This window comes from Triturus cristatus, chromosome 6 (genome assembly GCF_964204655.1).
Source record: "Triturus cristatus chromosome 6, aTriCri1.1, whole genome shotgun sequence".
Taxonomy (NCBI): Eukaryota; Metazoa; Chordata; class Amphibia; order Caudata; family Salamandridae; genus Triturus; species Triturus cristatus.
The window spans coordinates 1,760,621,148-1,760,638,716 of NC_140589.1; the positions used below are offsets into that span (position 1 = coordinate 1,760,621,148).

Consider the following 17,569-nt stretch of genomic DNA (forward strand, 5'->3'; position numbering starts at 1 on the left):
CAGCGGCAATTGCGGGGCCACCTGTTGGACAATCGAAAAGAGGGTGCGGAGGTTATGGGAAGTGGATCTTCTGGGAATAAAGCCCGCCTGATCTGGCAGAATTAACTTATCCATCAGGAGGTTCAGTCGATTAGCTAACAGTTTAGTGAGGATTTTACTATCTACGTTGATAAGGGACAGGGGCCGGTATGAGTCACACTTATTGGCCGGTTTCCCTGGCTTCAGAATGGACATAATAAGGGCCTCTCTCATTGTGGGCGGCAGTTCCTGAGTCTCAAGTGCCTCTGCGTACACCTCCTGCAGAACAGAGGCCAGCTGGTCTAGGTATAATTTATAAAAGTCGCTCGGAAGTCCATCCAGCCCCGGCGCCTTCCCGGACCGCAGCTGAAGGACCACCTCTCTGAGTTCATCATTCGAAAATGGCGCACATAGAAACTCCCTCTGATTGTCCTCCAGGTACCCCAGCGTAATATCCCCAAAAGTCAGTAAAGGTCAGCAGTATCCGGGCACTGTCCTTTTGACAATTACCCTCCCTATCCTCCACCTCAAGGATATAGTTAGCATACCGGGGCATTCTGATATCCTGAGCTAAGGCTTTCCCAGGTCTACCTTCTTCCCCATAGCGTCGTGCCTGAGCATATTTCCCTCTAAATTTTGTCTCTCTTTCTGCCATCTCCGTGTAACCGGTCAGTATCTCCCTCAACCTAGCCCTCCCTTTCCCCGAATCAGCCTGCCAGACGGTCGCCTCAAGGTTTTTGAGTTCCCCCTCCAGTCGTCGAAGCCGTCGGCAGATGTCCCTCAATACCCCAAAACTTTTGGACATACAAATCCCCCGCATGGTCACTTTAAACGCCTCCCATAGTGTCCCCACCCGCTCGACCGATCCCTTATTCCGTTCAAAGAATTCAACTATAGCCTTCCCTAGTTACGTCTTAAATACCTCATCAAGCAGCGACCTCAGGGGCGAGTCTCCAGCACCTAGGGCTGGCGGTCAAGCTGGGGACAGTCAGAGTGATGCACACCGGGGCATGGTCGGACAGCATACGAGCTAGGTGGTCCGCTCCACGCATCCACGGGCAAACCCCCCGGAACCCAAACCAATAATCCAGCCTCGACCAGGACGCGTGTATCCCACTTCTCTGAATGTCTGTATCTCCACAGATCAATTAATCCGCCGTCCCCCAGCAATCCCTGTAATGTTCCCTGGCTGCGCGTGTAATGATGAGGCAAGTGTAAAGATCGGTCTTTTGCAGGGTCGCAGACCGTGTTGAAGTCCCCCGCCCAAAGCACATGAGTGGCCCCAATGTCCAGTATCTGTCCCCACAGTGCAGTCAAGGTGTCAGGGCTATAAGTGTTGGGACCATAATAGCTAATGATGACCACTGAGTGTGCTCCAAGAGAGCCCCACATCATGCAGAATCTGCCCCCTCCATCACTTCGCGTCCCTCCACATCGAAAAGGGGTACCTCTCTTAACCAGGATGGCAGTGCCTCGAGCATACGTGGAGTAAGCTGAGAATACCCTATTGGAAGCCCACCTGTTACCGAAGGTCGGGGGACATCTAGGGTCAGGGTGTGTCTCCTGTAGTGCTGCTATGCTAAAGTCATGTCGGTCTAGGTAAGAGAGAATTTGTCTCTTCTTCCTGGGATCACGCAACCCCCGTACATTCCATGACAGGAGCTTCACCGTGTCCTGTCGTGTCCCCTCCATGGTTGCAACCCAGTGTCAGGTGTGATCGTTCGTGCAAGCGCGATGTACGCTACATTCTCCCCTTGTGACGTGTAGTGTAGTACAGTGTCCGCTGTCGTCGAGCAGTGTTGTAAAGCTCCAGCAACGCATCGAAAACTGATCATATAATGACCTACTCCCACTTTCTCCTGAGGCTCTCCCTCGACTATCCCTCCCATCCTACCCACCCACATCAGCACCCCAATTGCGCCGGCATCCCAGAGCCCTCCCCCCATTCCCCTAAACAATAACACATTTCAATAGCTAAACAATAGCATCAAGCAAGAGAAGAAAGGAGAGTTTCAAAACTACCTATCCGTAGGTATTGGGAACCACCCATAGTGGGGCGCTGGTGTGCCTCTTAAACCCTCGTGTCGCTCCGGTCAGCGGGACACCCCGTACCCTCCCCAATGGAGCTGGGGTGAAGGAGGGTCAGGGTGGAGGGTGTCCGACCCACATTTGATGGGCCCCTGCAAGCCCACTCTATTTGAACATTTCAGTCGAACCTATGTAAGGTGGATCATATCGAGCCTCTCTGTGTAGGATACTCCCCACGTCAGTGAATTACCAAAACAGTTCAGCCCCAGTCCCAGGTACTCATCTGTCAGTAATTGTGCAGCATCAGGACATCATCGCTCCCGGTGATATCTGCGTGAATCCGTGTATGAGGCCGCCATCAGCAAGTTCTCTATGTGCCATCCCAGTCTCAGGAGATTCCCAGGGTAGCCCCTCTTTCAATGCATCAATAGTGCTCAGCCTTTACACAGTAAGTCTTGGCTTCAGCAGCTGTTTTTACGATGCTCCACATTCAGTCATGATCTACTGGTGATTGAGATCCTGAGTGCCTGACATTGCCGTCGTGTGGCGGGGAGGATCGCCTCAATGACTTGAGAAATTTCTCCGCCTGTTGCGGGTTGGTGCAAACGACCGTGTGGTCTCGGTGGCGTATCCTCAGTTTGGCAGGGTATAATAGGGCGTACTCAACGTTTGCCTTGCGCAATTTTTGCTTCACCTGGACATATTTCCTTCTCGCTTCCTGGACGGCCAGTGTAAAATCCGGGTAAATGGAGAACGGATTCCCTTCATACTGCAGCTCTGGTATGTCCTGCGCTCTCCGCAAGGCGACATCGCGGTCTCGATAGTTAAGCAGTCTTGCCATTATGGGTCTCGGTGGTGCTCCAGCCGGAGGTCTCGGGCCCAGCGATCTGTGCGCTCGCTCAACTATCAAATACGCTGAGAAGGATTCCGCTCCTAGCGTGGAGGTAAGTAGCCGTTCAACATAGTCCTCCATTCGCCCCGTGGCTGTGGTCACCGGAATTCCTATCAGGCGGATGTTATTCCTTCGGCTGCGTGCTTCGAGATCCTCGTTTTTGGCCGCTATCACCTTAAGCAGCTTGTCCATTTGCGACATTTGCTTGGCCATGTTGGTGGTGTTGTCTTCTGTGTTAGAGATCCTCCTTTCGGCCTCTATAATCTGTTCTTCATGTTTGTCCACCTTCAACACCAAGAAGTCGAGACGGGTGTTCATGGTGTCCATTTTCCCTGAGAGGGCATTCAAGCTTTGCTGCATCGCTGTAAGCATGATCTTCAGTTTCTCGTTAGGAGAGGCTTCAGGGGGATTCTGCAGTGTCGGGGCAGGGTCGTTCGGGTGTTCAGTGGTGGAGCGCGTAGTCGTTTTTTTCTGCTCGAAAGGCAGTCTCGATTGGCGCGCCTCCACTTTCCCCATGCTGCTCACCTCACGGATGCCTGCGCGATAAGGCGCTACCACAGCCCGCTCCGCAGTGACGCGCCCCACCAGGCTCAGCAACGCTCCGATCCCCACACAATCCACACTCTCCTCCTCCCTGTTCGTGTGTTGTTTTCTGTACCTGGGCTCTGTCCTCCTGTAGTGGTGCCCAGTCTCTGCTCAGTGATGTATTAAGTGCTCTACACATCCAACGGCGTCTCTGCCTTTTATACGATACCCTATGGCACCTTCTAGGTAGCGACCGTCGTGTATGCAGGCTAGTCAGCGCCCTGCGCCTGTCATGTGTGCCCCTTCTCAGCCGCCAGAGCGCGGCCCAGTCGCTGTGCAGCTTTCCATCAGTCCCACAGCAAGGCGGCAGGGCAAGCCCCCACCGCGCAGCCAGCCAGGCCAGGCACAGCCCCGCGTCCCTCGGTGCCTGCAGCTCCTTACCGGCAGCCGGGTTGGCTCTCCCCTCGCCTCTCAGCAATCTCCCGTTGTCCAGACGCCAGCCTGAGCCACACAGCAGAAGCCCCCCAGGCGCCGCACTCGGAGGGCCGCAGGCCCCAGGGTTTCGCTCCGGGCCGCTGCCGTTCACGGGGGTGTGCAGCAGCTCTTGCGCCCAGGGGGATCGCCAGTACCTTGGCGCAGGTCGCAGCCAGCACGCGCTGTCCTCAGTTCACGTGCGGAGGACTCCGGGGGGCCGCGCCGCACTCACTCCGATTTCAGGCCCAGCACCGCATGGCCGCACCGGCGCTCGCGTAGCGCCAGGGTCCGCCTATCGCCTCCAGCAGAAACAGGCGTCTCCTCCCCGGGCAGCCTCCTCACCGGATAACTTCAGGGCCATTGCGCGTAGCAGCGCCAAACTTGCAGTGAGTCTTTAGTCCCACATTAGGTTCATATTCACTGTTGTTGCGCTTGCGGGCGAGGGGTTCTCAAGCAAATAATTGAAGGATCGGCGGGTCAGGCAGCCAGAGCCTCACGTAAGCGCAGCCATCTTGGTCCGGCGCCACCTAGCGCCCCCCTCCTCTTGGAACTAGACTTGCCAGCCACAGGCACGACTCTTCATCCCCCACGATTGCAATTTTCTAAAAGTGTAATTTTCTAAATAGTAATATAAAATCCAATGTTATAATTAAGTTGGATTTTAAATTATTAGTAAGATAGGTCCCTGAATAATTGTATAGCTTCTCCCAAACAGAAATTCACCATTATAAGTTGTTATAATGGAACCGTGTGTTTACCTGTGGGAAAGCCAGCCTTCCTACAGTAAAAAAACACTTTGGAGGTTTTTCACTGCCAGGACATGTAAAATCTTAAATAAACATGTCCTGCTTTTGAAATACCATGCCCTGCTGTATTGACTTTTATGGTCTAGCTTAGCGTTGACTTCTAAGTATTAAAAAGGAAGGTTGAGGCCTGGAAAGAGGTTTATTTTGCCAGGTCAAAATGACAGTTTAAAACTGCCCACCCAGACTGCGATGGCAGACCTGGAGAATTGTTTTACAGTGCTACTGTAGTGGGTGCAAAATGATTGCTACGACCCACTAGCAGCATTTAATTTACAGGCCCTAGCTACATGTTCTACCATACACTAGGGACCACAATGTGCCAATTACGCATATGCCATTTTTATCATATTTAAAGAGAAGAGCACATGCGCTTTACCACTGGTTAGCAGGAGTAAAGTGTGAAGAGTCCTGTGGCCCAACAAATTAGTTCACTGACAGAGGGCAAAAATCTGGGGTGACCCTGCTGAGAGGGCACACTTCTAACAGTTACTGCATAATGTAGCATCCTCTCTATCATTGAAACTTATGGACTGGAAAACTAGCAAACATTTCTTGCAGGTTGATCACTTTTGTGTAGATCCCCTACTTCAAAGAGCATTGTCACATCTACACTATTATTATTTCTATTCTGCAATTATAGGGGGGGAGGGGCTATATTAGAAATGACATGAATTATACTCCCACCTTTGGTGCGGTATTAAAATATCTGAGAAATCTCACTGTGCTGTACATTTTAAATATATTACATTTCTAATTCATTCAGAACCTTCTTTGTACCCAGCAGGTTCATTCAACGTTTGCCCCTTCTCTTTACTTCTACAGCTCACTAAAATCAGTGAAACCATAATCATGCTGAAACTTTGAGACAATGTTGAATCTACTAAATACTCAAGTACCTTTCAGACTAACTTTGAACCCAAGAAAAACACCAAACCTATTTGCCTCCATCCTACATGCAGAGAAAATGTCTTTGGATGAGGGCTGTTGCTGTGTGTTGGCTCTGCTGATCATAACATTACACTTCATCCTTTACTGGACATTGGTGTAGATTTTTCACCCACGTTCAAGGTCTTTCTCTCTTACAGCGCACAGGAAGTTGTTCTTCCTCCCTCAGATTTGTGCTGATCCATAGAACATCTGTGTCTCAGTCACTGTAATATCTCTGTTGAGCACATTGCCCATTGATGCAGTCTTTGGGCTGTCACTTTTATATCTACATTGATGAAACCCAAATCAACTTGCTTCTGTGACTATTTTTTGGCATGCATGGTGGCATTCACTGTCCCAAAGTAAACTTAGTTAGGAATGAGAATATGATGGTTGAAGGCAGGGCTAAGGACCAGCACTTTATGTCTAGAATGTAGCATCACATTCAAAGCATAAAAGAAATGCCGCAGTGCTCTTCTGCATACTCAGTAATGCCTTTGAGAATCAGGTCACAAATGTACAACTTCCTATTAGTAAATGTGCAGAGGGTACAATCCTTTCCCTTTGTACTATTACAGATGAATATTCTCTGAATATTCCCATTTTTCACACTTTGAATTCTTTGAGTTTTGATCAGAGGCATATAGGAGTACGTAAAAGAGTCCTTCAAAAAGTAGAACGCCAAAATATATTTGTGAATATGGCTCATCAGGTTTAATGTTGACACATTATTTCTTTAGAAAGTCAGATGTCTTAGGTTGCCTATGGGATTTTCCTCATTCTAGGCCTTTCCCCAAAAAATCAATGGCCTACCTTCAGTCAATTGACAATTCCATAACCCCTGTTTTCTTGAGCCCAAGGAAATGTAACCCACTCAATCCGTTACTCCGTTCTTGTGACTGAAGCCCGGATGACAATTGAAAGCTTGTTCGCCTCTGTGATTTATACTTTATACATATCCCACATCTTTCCATCATTAGCTTAATAAAATGTCTTCTTCTCTATGCTGAGCAACGGATAGCAAGTGTCAAGAGATGCAATGGAGTGAGCATTCGCTGCATAAAACATGTTCACATACTGTAACATAGCAAATCAAACTGCACAGTGTTTTGTCTAGTAACCCCTGTATACCAATTTCAATCATTCCCTATGTGGAATTCAGTGGGGCGAAAAAACTGTTAGAGATAAAGTATCCCTTTCTTATGCCAACACCTCAAACCCCAAATACTTTAGGCAGAGTGCATGACAAAGCATGCACATGGTATAAAATGCCACCAGTGATGGATGTTTAAGAAAGCATGGAAAGGCAAACATATGCAGGCAACATACATGAGCAACAGGAATGTAAACTACCATTCTAGAGCAAAAATAATTGAAGTAGCCATTTTGTGTATTCATTTATTTACATAAGTATTCGTTGTTAAATATTTAACATTTCTTTAAGATTTGGTAAAAGGAGAAAAGGAAATAATTTTGCAGTGCATAGTTACTCCTAAAAGTGTTACAGAAATCACAAAGTGAAGATGGGGAAGGAAAGGATAGACTTAGGAGTAACATTGGAAAATATATTTTAATAGAAAGAGACAAGCACACAAGGACGCAATAACACTGAATAATTGTGGTCATGACTAGAGACCATATAGCTCTCTGTATCAAGTGGCAACAGGTAATTAGAAACATATTATGTTTTTGCAGAGTTTTATATAGCGCGAACTTGACCCGAATCCAATCAGGTATCAGAGCGCTTTACATAGCACCAGTTACGTTACATGAGGACACACATTCATTGTTTGTTAGGCACGGGGAGATTACGTGATTTGCCCAGAATCACAGGAAGTTCAGCGTCGTTACCGAGACTCGAACCCAGTTCCCCAGGTCCGAGGTCGAGTGCCCTAGCCGTCTGGCCAACTCTTCGTTTTGTATTTATAGTTCTTGACTTGCACATAGGAGGGGGCAGGTGTGCGTTTTGCGTGTGTGTGTTTGTGAACCTGTGCTCTCCCGCTGGGACATTGGGGAGTTATACATCTGGCAAAGGAAGGGATCCACATACAGGTCAAGAGATCACTAATAGGCATTGGGATTTAGACCATTAATCAATTTGTGCACACAGAACATGTGAGAAACTGGGCTCTGAGCGCAGTGTACAAGGTGGCTTTGTACATCTGAAATATTTGCATAATAAACCCCCAATAGATAAGGTCACAAGATAGACATTGATGTCTCATTAAGCCCTTGCAATAGAAACGGTGCACTATTAAAGCCATGTGTCACTTTGTAGAGGGCTGTCACAGTCGTTAAGGCCCTCTCCCCCTAGAGTTACCAGCTTGAGCTACACAAAAGAGCCTATAAGGTTTAAGAGGGCTGAGCCTGATGCAAAAATGGCTTAATGCCATTCAATGCAGATTTTTCTAAATTAAACAAGGAAAAACAAATAGAAAAAACACTGGAATGTTGGGGAAGAAGGCCTATACCAGGGCAGTATAGACAATCAGACTGTCTCTTTTGGTGGCAGTAACTATCAGTACTGGCCAGCTGAAGAAGAATCCTGGTGCACCCAGTCCCTTATCCTTGTGCTGCAGCTTTTTACCCTTGCGGAGTGGACTCTGCCCCTCTATATGTCCTCTCTCTGTTTCGTTTGGGTTTTCTTTGTCAGTGTGTATCTTATCAGTGGGGAGTTGGATGGAAGAGAACTGCCTAAAACTCAACACTGGTAAAGCAGAGGTCATGTTGTTTGGAAACAATATTACCTTCTAGACTCCAAACTGGTGGCCAGACTCATTGGGCTCTCTCCCCTCACTCACTAATAAGGTGAAAAACCTGGGTGTGATAATGGATGAGGGTCTTGCCTTTAGTCAACAGGTCAATTCAGTGGCATGTAAAACCTTTTATGTGATCAAAACAATCAGGCAAATATTGCCGTTCCTGCCCCTGAGCAGCCGGCAAACAGTGGTAGCGGCTCTCGTAATGTCGAGATTGGACTACTGTAATAGTCTGTACCTTAATGCTCAACAAAGGCTCCTGAATAAACTTCAAACACTGCAGAATGCAACAGAAACGACTGCTCTCGGGCACACCGCGGTTTGCGCCCATTACCAAGGAAATAAACAAATTGCACTGGCTACCGGTAAGAAACCAAGTACGCTTTAAAGCATTGTGTCTGGACTTTAAGGCACTGCATGGTTCAGGACCTGACTACCTAAAACAGTATTTCCACTGGTACACACCGAAAAGGCCACTTTGTTCATTAGGGGCTAGGCTGGTCTCAGTGCCACGCATAAACAAGCATTTGCATAGCCAATAGGTCTCGCCTTTGGGACCTTATAAGTGTTTAGTCATGCAACAGTTGCATAACTAAATACTTATAAGGTCCCAAAAGCGAGACCTATTGGCTATGCCAAGCGGCCGCGAAAGTGAAAGTAATCGCGGTCAAGCGCAGCGCACACGGCGCACGCTCCCGCGCACATGCACTGTAGCTCTAGGCTGGCCTGGTAGCACTTTTTGGAGCCCTCTCAATAAGTCTCGCCAGACCAGCGCATGCGCTGGGTCAAGCGTGACCTAAAAAAGTTCCATGGGGAGGCAGAAGTTTTACTTATAGTGCGGCTAAAGCCTGGAACAACTTGCCGTTCCAATTCAGATGCATCACTAACCTCTTAGCTTTCAGGAAAAGCCTTAAGACCTGGCTCTTTGCCCAATGAACTTCTTCCATTTAGATATAACTAGCGCCGGGACACCTTCGGGCAGCAGCTGCGCTGTATAAATATCATTAACATTAACAGTTAGATACATTTTTTCCCTCAAAGAAGAATGGCGTCAGATCTCTATGGCTCTCTGTATTTGCTTTTGATTGACGTTTGTGATGTTATTACAAGTATTTTTTCAGTATTTTGAGGAGGCCGGAGATCAGTTCAACAACTACAGGTGTAGAGTAGGGCATGCTGGCTCCACTGATGTATTCATTTGTGGTGCCTCCAGTGCTGCAAACAGGGGTTGTCCATGGCACCGGTGATCTTGGGTTCCTCACAGTTTCATGCATGGCACCAGTAGCTAATTCTGCATTGCCAATTAATTAAAATCATTGCAATGTAAAACCAAATGTATAAGCTAAAAACATTAAGATAAGCAAGTGATACGTTAAAACAAGTGACCATATTAATACCATTGAGGCGTGGCTGCATTGGGGATTATAAATGATCAGAGTGAAACAGATGACTGCATTAGAATAATCATAACATTCAAACTGCGCAACAATAAATGCAAAAGTAATAACACAGAAGGATACAGTTGTAGCCGGAGGAACGTTTCGTGCCTCGACATTCCGAGAGTCGCCACTTAGGGTGTCTGTGAAATAAAGTGACCAGTGCTTATTAACCCTTAAAGTCAATTAAGAAGAATGAATTTGATGGGGTGCAAATGCCTTATTGTGAAAGGGGATGGGGGCCGGGATCGTCACAGACACAGTGTCAGGCAATGTCTGAAAAGAGTGCGGGCAACATGCTGTATGTAGCTGCTTTTGCACAGTTTCTGCTATTCTAAAGTAGTTGGTTTCATACTGTTCTTTGTAGCTTGCAGGTGGTTAAACTGAGGTTGCTTCCGGCTTGAATTCATTCTTCAGTTTTGATTGAGGTAATCCGGTGTTTGCTGTGGCAGTAGCCTTGCTGCATGAAGGAGAAACCTTGGAGTCTTACATGATAACTGACTGCTGCGTACGTTCAAAAGTGTCATTACTGAGGGTGGCAAGACCTGAACTGAAGAGCCCTTAATGCAGGGTGGTACAGTTTCCGCCCAAGGGGTAGGAGGGCAGGACACACACACACACATACGGTTGAGTAAGCTTTCTTGGCTGTAGCTGCATAAGCGTCATTGGCTGTCCGGCCAAGGCTGCTTCCAGGTGGGTGCAAGGTCCTTTGAGGGTAATTCACCCAGTCGAAATAGTAGTAGTGCGTGTTGAATGGGCGCTGCGATGTGTATATACTGGATATAAACAGTAGTCTCGGGTCATTGCTTTCAACATTACAATGTCCTAATCCACAGCCTCTGTTGTTTCCTCACAACTGCCTCTCCAGGATATGTGGATTGGTCAGAAAAGAGCGAGAGAGAGAGAGAGGGGGAGAGAGAGAGAGAGAGAGAGACTATTGACTAGGGCACCATAGCTCGCAGTGACATCGGAAGCATCAAAATTAGGGAGGAGAAATGTTTCTCAGCTCCTTGGTCTCGCTGGCTCTGCTGAAAAGCAACTGGGCCAAGCCCAGGAAGAATAGAGGTTTATGTCAGCCTCATTTCACAGCTGTGCATGTTCAACATTTAGCATTGCGGCCCTGAGAGCCGCTGTAGGTGTTACACATTCACAACATGTGTTGTGAAGCAAAGGCTTCGCAGTAGCAGGGGGTTTAAACTCCCTTTGTCTACCAGGACAGGAAGCCTTTGATGTTAATTAGAACATCCCACCCTCATGAAGCGGAATGCGCTAAGACCCTATTAGCAGGCCTTTATGGTAAGGCCCGCTCTTGCAGGCTATAAGGCTATATTGTCACCTGCAACTGTGGCCGATAACTCCTCATAACGGGCTGACCACCACCCCATCAACTGCAGTTGTGAAAACTAACATTTCAATGTTGTAATTTAACAGTCAGCATGTGAGGTCACATGCATATACTCCATACAATTATTATCCATTATACTTATTTACAGTCAGTTATTACTCTGAAAATGTGGCCTGATCCGGCACTCTTGAGTCGCCGCTGTACGTCACTGCTCTAGTTAAATCACAAGGTCCTGCATCATCATCTGTCCCTGAGTAACCTTGTCTGAGTAGCAGGACTAAGATCAGAAGTGTTATCATACATGTTTTCAATTGTAAAGCACGTTTGTTTTCTCAACAGCCACTATTTAACAGAACCACAACCCCCCTGGGACAAACAGGAGGTAATTTGCCTTTGCTATGGCAGACTTTGTTCCCACATTTCCCAATGCCACTAATGGCAAATGTACAAGAGGGGTGCTGCTTTATTAGAAGAATAAGTAGAAAAATCCACAAACGGCAGTAGAATCCAGGCTTGAATCCAAAGTCATCATCATTCAGAGTGTCTGTAATTACCACTGAACGATCTTCCAGTTAGTCTTAGGCAAACTTAAGATCACACCATTGTTCCAATGATGATGCTTGTGGTAGAAAGCTTCTGCAAAGGCTGTTTCTTCATACTCTCACTGCCCATGGTTTAAATGTTCCTGGTTGAGCATCCGGGCACTGCAAGAGAAGAACATCAAGTGTTACCTGATGGCGTAATTTAAATTTGGTGAAGAAAGATTTCAGTGATGGAAGCGCATTCATAAAAGTCTATTCTTATTGTGTGAGGGTGAAATACTTGGTACGGTACAGTGGCCAAGATTAGACATTGAAGATAAGCACACTTCAGATATGTCAGTCTGATTAAAGGGATAGCCTAGAGCTGTAAATCTCCTAGAGCAGAACTGCTCTAGACTTTATTGTTTTAAGTTGGATAAAGCACCATTAAGATATGTTGTAAAGGATGGTGCTATCACTAAGGATTTGTGTTACCACATAAAGTAGTGAAGCTGAAGATTCCTCCAAAGATCACGGGTATCTGCACCAGGGGGTGGATGGAATCCATTGTCCTATGTAGTGTGGCTGGCCCACCACTATCCATGGCAGAGTTACATCTGTTAAGTCTGCCATGGAAAGGGTGGGGGGATTTTACTAACAGGTATGCATAATAACCCGGATGCACTGGTAAACACACCCTTGTATTTGAGGGAGAGGAGATAGATGGGCAGATTTTCAGTTATCCATTGTTCATGGTAGAACTATCACCATCCCACCCAAGTAATAACATAATTTGAGTTGGTATCTCTGCAAATTGGTTTTTCCAGTTTCAGAGAAAGCCACTTTTATGGAGACTCCTCTTCAGTCATGGAGAGTATTTTAAATGTAGCATATTTTCTACCTTCTTAGTGGCAGAGGAACTATTTTCGCCACAAAGGCAAATGGAAAATTCAACAGCTACCTGGTGGTTTGTGTGGGTAAACCAGAAGCACAGCCTCCCCTCTTGTCACTGTAGATGTGCTTCATATGTGGGGGTTGATATTCAGAATGTTTAAGTTGTTAGGGCAGCAGTTTCTTATACTGGACACTATCTCCATTTTTTGATAGTGTGACATATGCTTGTGTGTTTACTCTCCAGCACATGCAGATCTACATAGAGCTGTTACTCAGAGAGTCTGATAACCTGTCAGGAGAGGCTTCCAATGAGGGTCCACATGCCTGGTTGGTAGCCAACCAAAGAAACTTTCTCACATTCTAGCTAGATCATCAGGAGGTCCAAAATTGATACTATAGCAGTAGGCAGTAGAAGGTCAAGATCGCCAGAAGAGTGTCTTACTACTAGCTGACTTTCTTTGGGTACTGGCCCTCAAAGTCCTCTTTCTCTCCCGCTAAATGCTCATGTACCACTCCTATTCTTTAAACAGTCTGCAATGGAGCTATGATACTGGGCAATATACAGCAAGTCTCCTCCATAATCGGGAGCCCACAAACTGCCGTAGTGCCCTCAGAAAAAGGGATGTGGAACTGAAAAGTTGAACTCTGCCACATACAGAAAGTAAGGGTAGGTCAATCCACAAGGGGTCCTTGGGGCGAGTGCCTGCTCTTAGATTTGTAGAACCAGAAAATTGGTGGACACTTTGTGGTCTTGGATTGAGAAGCCCATGATCTGAAAATGATTTTCATGGTCATATGTCAAAATATGGAGCACAAACATATTGTAGCCTAAATATCAACTATCAAAATATTGTGGGGGTAAATATGCATGTAGGATAAGCATAGACTTATTATTCCTAATGCCACATCTAAATACCTTGAAGATTCACATGTGGTCAAGGTACATAAATGTGGAGGTAAGACCAGTAAACTAGTACTTACCTCCACAATATTGTAGTGGTCAATATTCTGGCAACAATATGTTGGTAGAACAGTATTTGAAACTCAATATTTAGGTAGTTTATCAATATTCAGTGCTGCTACTTACTGGAATTGTGGGTTCTTGGATGTGAACATGTGAGATACTGTTTCTTGACTGGGAATTGCCCATTTGTTTCTGAAGGTTATGCAAGCTCGGTTTTTTATCCACTTACAATAAAATCCACACTGCCACCCCAAGATATCAGTTCTAAGTATGGGTAATTCTCACAGTAAACACTGTTCTCTTTTGCCTATCCTTTAGCAGGGATAACTGGATTTTTGGCTGATGCTCACACTATGCTATGATCAGTGGTGGTGCAAACTTTGATCTTGTTGGGACACATATTTTATGGTCGGAACTTTGGTACATTTAGCTTCCTTTAGAGCTTTTCATTGTGGATGCATCATGTGAGTAAGATATATCTTCAAATACATGATAAACACTCTCCAATAAGTAAGACACCTGGACTGGTGGTGTAGAGGGGCCACCGTGATTGTGCGCTCCCATGTCAAGGCAATTTTGGGACCGGGGAGAGGGAATAATGACTCAACAATGTATCAGCAGTCTACAATACACTGAGATCCATTCAGATGTTTGGCCGTGAGATTACATCCAATGCTGCTCTTGTATACTTCAGAAATTCTAGCTATATCACATGCAGACCCTCTTCAGTGGGCATTAACTAGATAACAGTCAAGAAGAATGAACCAATTATACAATACCATTTTGGTAAAATTGTCTACACAAGCGCCTCTTATCCGTTCTGGAGTTGCAGGGCTGTCCAGTCTAAAGGGTCCTGTAAGTCCGACTTCACTCCTCGCAGAGTTGATGGCATCTTTAATGGCATAAAAGATTGATGATGCCAAGAAAAGAGGTGGCTCGCCTACAGCCTGAGAACATGAAGAAGAAAGAGAGGTCATTGCAGCTAAGCCTAAATTAACAACACCATGATAAAAGACACCCTTCATAGATATACTGGGCGGCCCTGCACATCTAAGTACTATATCTAGAGTAATCATACATGTCTTCTTTAATTCTTTCAGGCAACCATTGACTTAATTTTTTTAATTAAAATATAATTGTGGCTTTCTTTTCAAATAAAAATATTGCCATGTGTATGTTTCAGAATTTTTTTAATCCTGCTTTATACCGCTTTCTACCTCAGTGCACCTTCTTCCTTACGTATAGCCTCATGTGCTTTGCTTGTTTCCTAATATGACCCTAAATTGCTCACCCACCTCATCCATCCCTACACTATCCACCACATATTATCTCATCATCTCACTTCCAATAACCCTTTACCCAATCGCTTTGCCAATAGGAAGAGATAAGGAGATGGCATTGCATTAAAAAAAGGAACATTTTCATTTCTTTAGAATTTACAAGATATTATTATTGCTCTTGGTAGATCCATTTGATGGTGAAAAATATAAAGTAAACCAATAATATTGCCACTTTGACAAATATTCCTTTCTTTTGACAATTCACTCCATTTGCATTCCAATCCTTGTCCTTGCAAAATTCACACAACTGTGAATGATCCTAGCATCACTATTCAGAGACGAAGCAGAACACTGTTTAAAAACAATTGCCTGTAGCCTCAGAAATATTTTCTTGGGAGTGAACAAGTGTAAGAAAGAATGTTTAGGAATGGTGAATAAATGTTTGGTTTTCAACATGTTTGATCTATCTTGCATCTCTTTCAAGAGAGTACTCATATATGTTTCTGTAGTTCAGTATACAGTGAGCAATTTAATGGATAGACAAACACAGAAACCACATATACTAATTTAAAAGAAATCAGCGTTTTTTTTTTTTATCTTCAAAACAGGTGCAACCGGTGGAGAAACACAATAAATTAAAATTACCCGCTGACCTCAGTGGCGGGGCAAGGAAGCCCCAGTGTAAAAATGCAAGAAGTTCAAACAAAACAGGCTTTGGCAAATTTAGTAGGTTTGGGTTTAGTGTGAAAACACATTCAAGCACAGGAATTCAGAGTTGATAGTTACATACAATAGCACATTAAGGTAAGATCTATTGGTTTGTCAATGCTGGATAATGGTGGTGGCAATGGTTTTGGTGATATTAGTTGCAGCAGTATTAGTAGAGTTGTTATTGGTGGTGGTAGTGACGGTAATGGTACTAGTGGGGACACTATTGGTGGTGTTGGAGGTATTAGTGTTATTGTTGGCCATAATATTGGTTGATGATAGTGTTGTTGGTGGTATTGGTAGTTGTTTAATATTGATGTTCATATGGGTTGGTGGTAGTTGTGTGGTGCTGGTGGCTGTAGGGGTATCATCGGTGGGGTCTGGCTGTTAGAAGAAAGAAAGCCTGGCTGCAGTGTTTTGGTTGTACTAGTTAGTCTGAAGTCTGCTTAGAGTCACGGCCCGTCTTTAATAAGCTGTTGCAGCAGGATTATATACTATACCACCTAATTGCTGTATGTTTATCTCATCAGATGTTTTACCTCAATATGGTCATTCCAATGTGATAAAAAGCAATTAGTTTCCAATGCATGCATGAGATGAAGAACTTAATGTGATAAAAGTGTATTAATTAAGTGTACGTTTTACATGTAACCATGTCCCTCATGTATTGCAAGGCAAGCAAGGCAGAATGATACATCAAACAGCCAACACCATGACAGTGAAAGAGCAGTATTCCTCTTTTGGCTTTACTAAAATGTGACTGACAATGCCTCAGGCCGGTAGTCGAAAGAGGCTGACCCAAATCGGCCAATGGTTTCTCAAGACTGATCCAAAGCCAACTCTAGTATATTGTACGCAATAGTTTTGCACACAACTGGACTGTCAACCCAGACCTAAAGAAGGAACGAATGGGTGGCAAAGCAGTTAAAAAAGCAGAGAAAAAGAGAAATAAGGAAGGATAAAAGATGAAGGGGTGACATTGGAAAAATGGATAAAACATAGTTATAAAAAAATTGTAAAACAACAAAAAATTGAATTATAACTCATAAATGTTGCCTGCATTACCCAACATTCATGAATATGTTTTTAAATCTATGCCTACATTACATCAAAAATGATACAGTAGATCCCTAAAATATGTAACCTAAGACGTCAAGGGGCATATCAATAACAACCGGCGATAATTATCGCTCAGCGCTCTTAGCGTGAGGATAATTATCGCCGGCTAGCGTGAATTTTTATCGCTGAGTTAGCGTGCTATTTGCAACGCTTATCTCAATAGCGATAAAAATCTACACGCTAACAGGCTAACGTGAGATTATCGCTGGAAACCCAGCGATAATCTCACGTTACCTTGTTGATAGGGACAGGCAAACTTAGCCATGATATCCTCCTTCCATAGGATATCATGGCTAAGTCTGAAAATTAGCAGACGTAAAAAAGCAGCGTTAACCGCGGTTAGCGCTGCTTTTTTTTGTCTCTAACAGGGTTAGCGACATTCTTGATAATAGGAGAAATGTCGCTTAGCGACATTTCTCCTATTACTTTACTCTGGAACGCCCCCTTTGCATCTCATTAGAGATGCAAGGGGAAGCGTAGAGTAAAAGGGTGCTAACATGCAAATTTGCGTGTTAGCACCCTGTTGTTGATAGGGTGCTGGTTTTATCTCTGCTTTTTTGGCTTTTAAAGCCAAAAAAGCAGAGATAAAGCCCTTGTTGATATGCCCCCAAGTTTCCATGAAGGCGCATGACACTTACATATAAGCACTTTAGGCCAAGTCTTTTGGTCCCATACATTACCTTCGAGGAATAGATTGCTTTGCTGTTTGGACAGTCACGGAGCAGTGACACGTTAAACTCTGTTGCAATGTCTCCAAAGCCAGGGATCTTGTACATCCCCGGCCCACGGGTGTACAAATTTCCTTCAGGGGAGTACCTCATTTCCTCCAAGGTAAACAGGCCTTGACCTTGAACAAACGCACCTTCAATCTGC

At 45.0% G+C, this 17,569-nt stretch overlaps 1 protein-coding gene across 2 annotated transcripts in view; it reads right to left on the reverse strand.

The window, feature by feature from the left end:
• Positions 1 to 7,054: 7,054 nt before the first annotated feature.
• The window catches only part of LOC146821941 (xanthine dehydrogenase/oxidase-like), a 452,547-nt gene continuing 442,032 nt past the window's right edge, over positions 7,055 to 17,569 (reverse strand). For both annotated transcript variants that reach the window (XM_085613026.1, XM_085613027.1), the window contains exons 34-36: positions 17,377 to 17,565; positions 14,369 to 14,536; positions 7,055 to 11,914 (exon numbers count right to left, since the gene is read on the reverse strand). In XM_085613026.1, the coding sequence (XP_085469152.1) occupies positions 11,864 to 11,914; positions 14,369 to 14,536; positions 17,377 to 17,565 (408 nt within the window). In that variant the 3' untranslated portion in view covers positions 7,055 to 11,863. The remainder of the gene's footprint in view (positions 11,915 to 14,368; positions 14,537 to 17,376; positions 17,566 to 17,569) is intronic.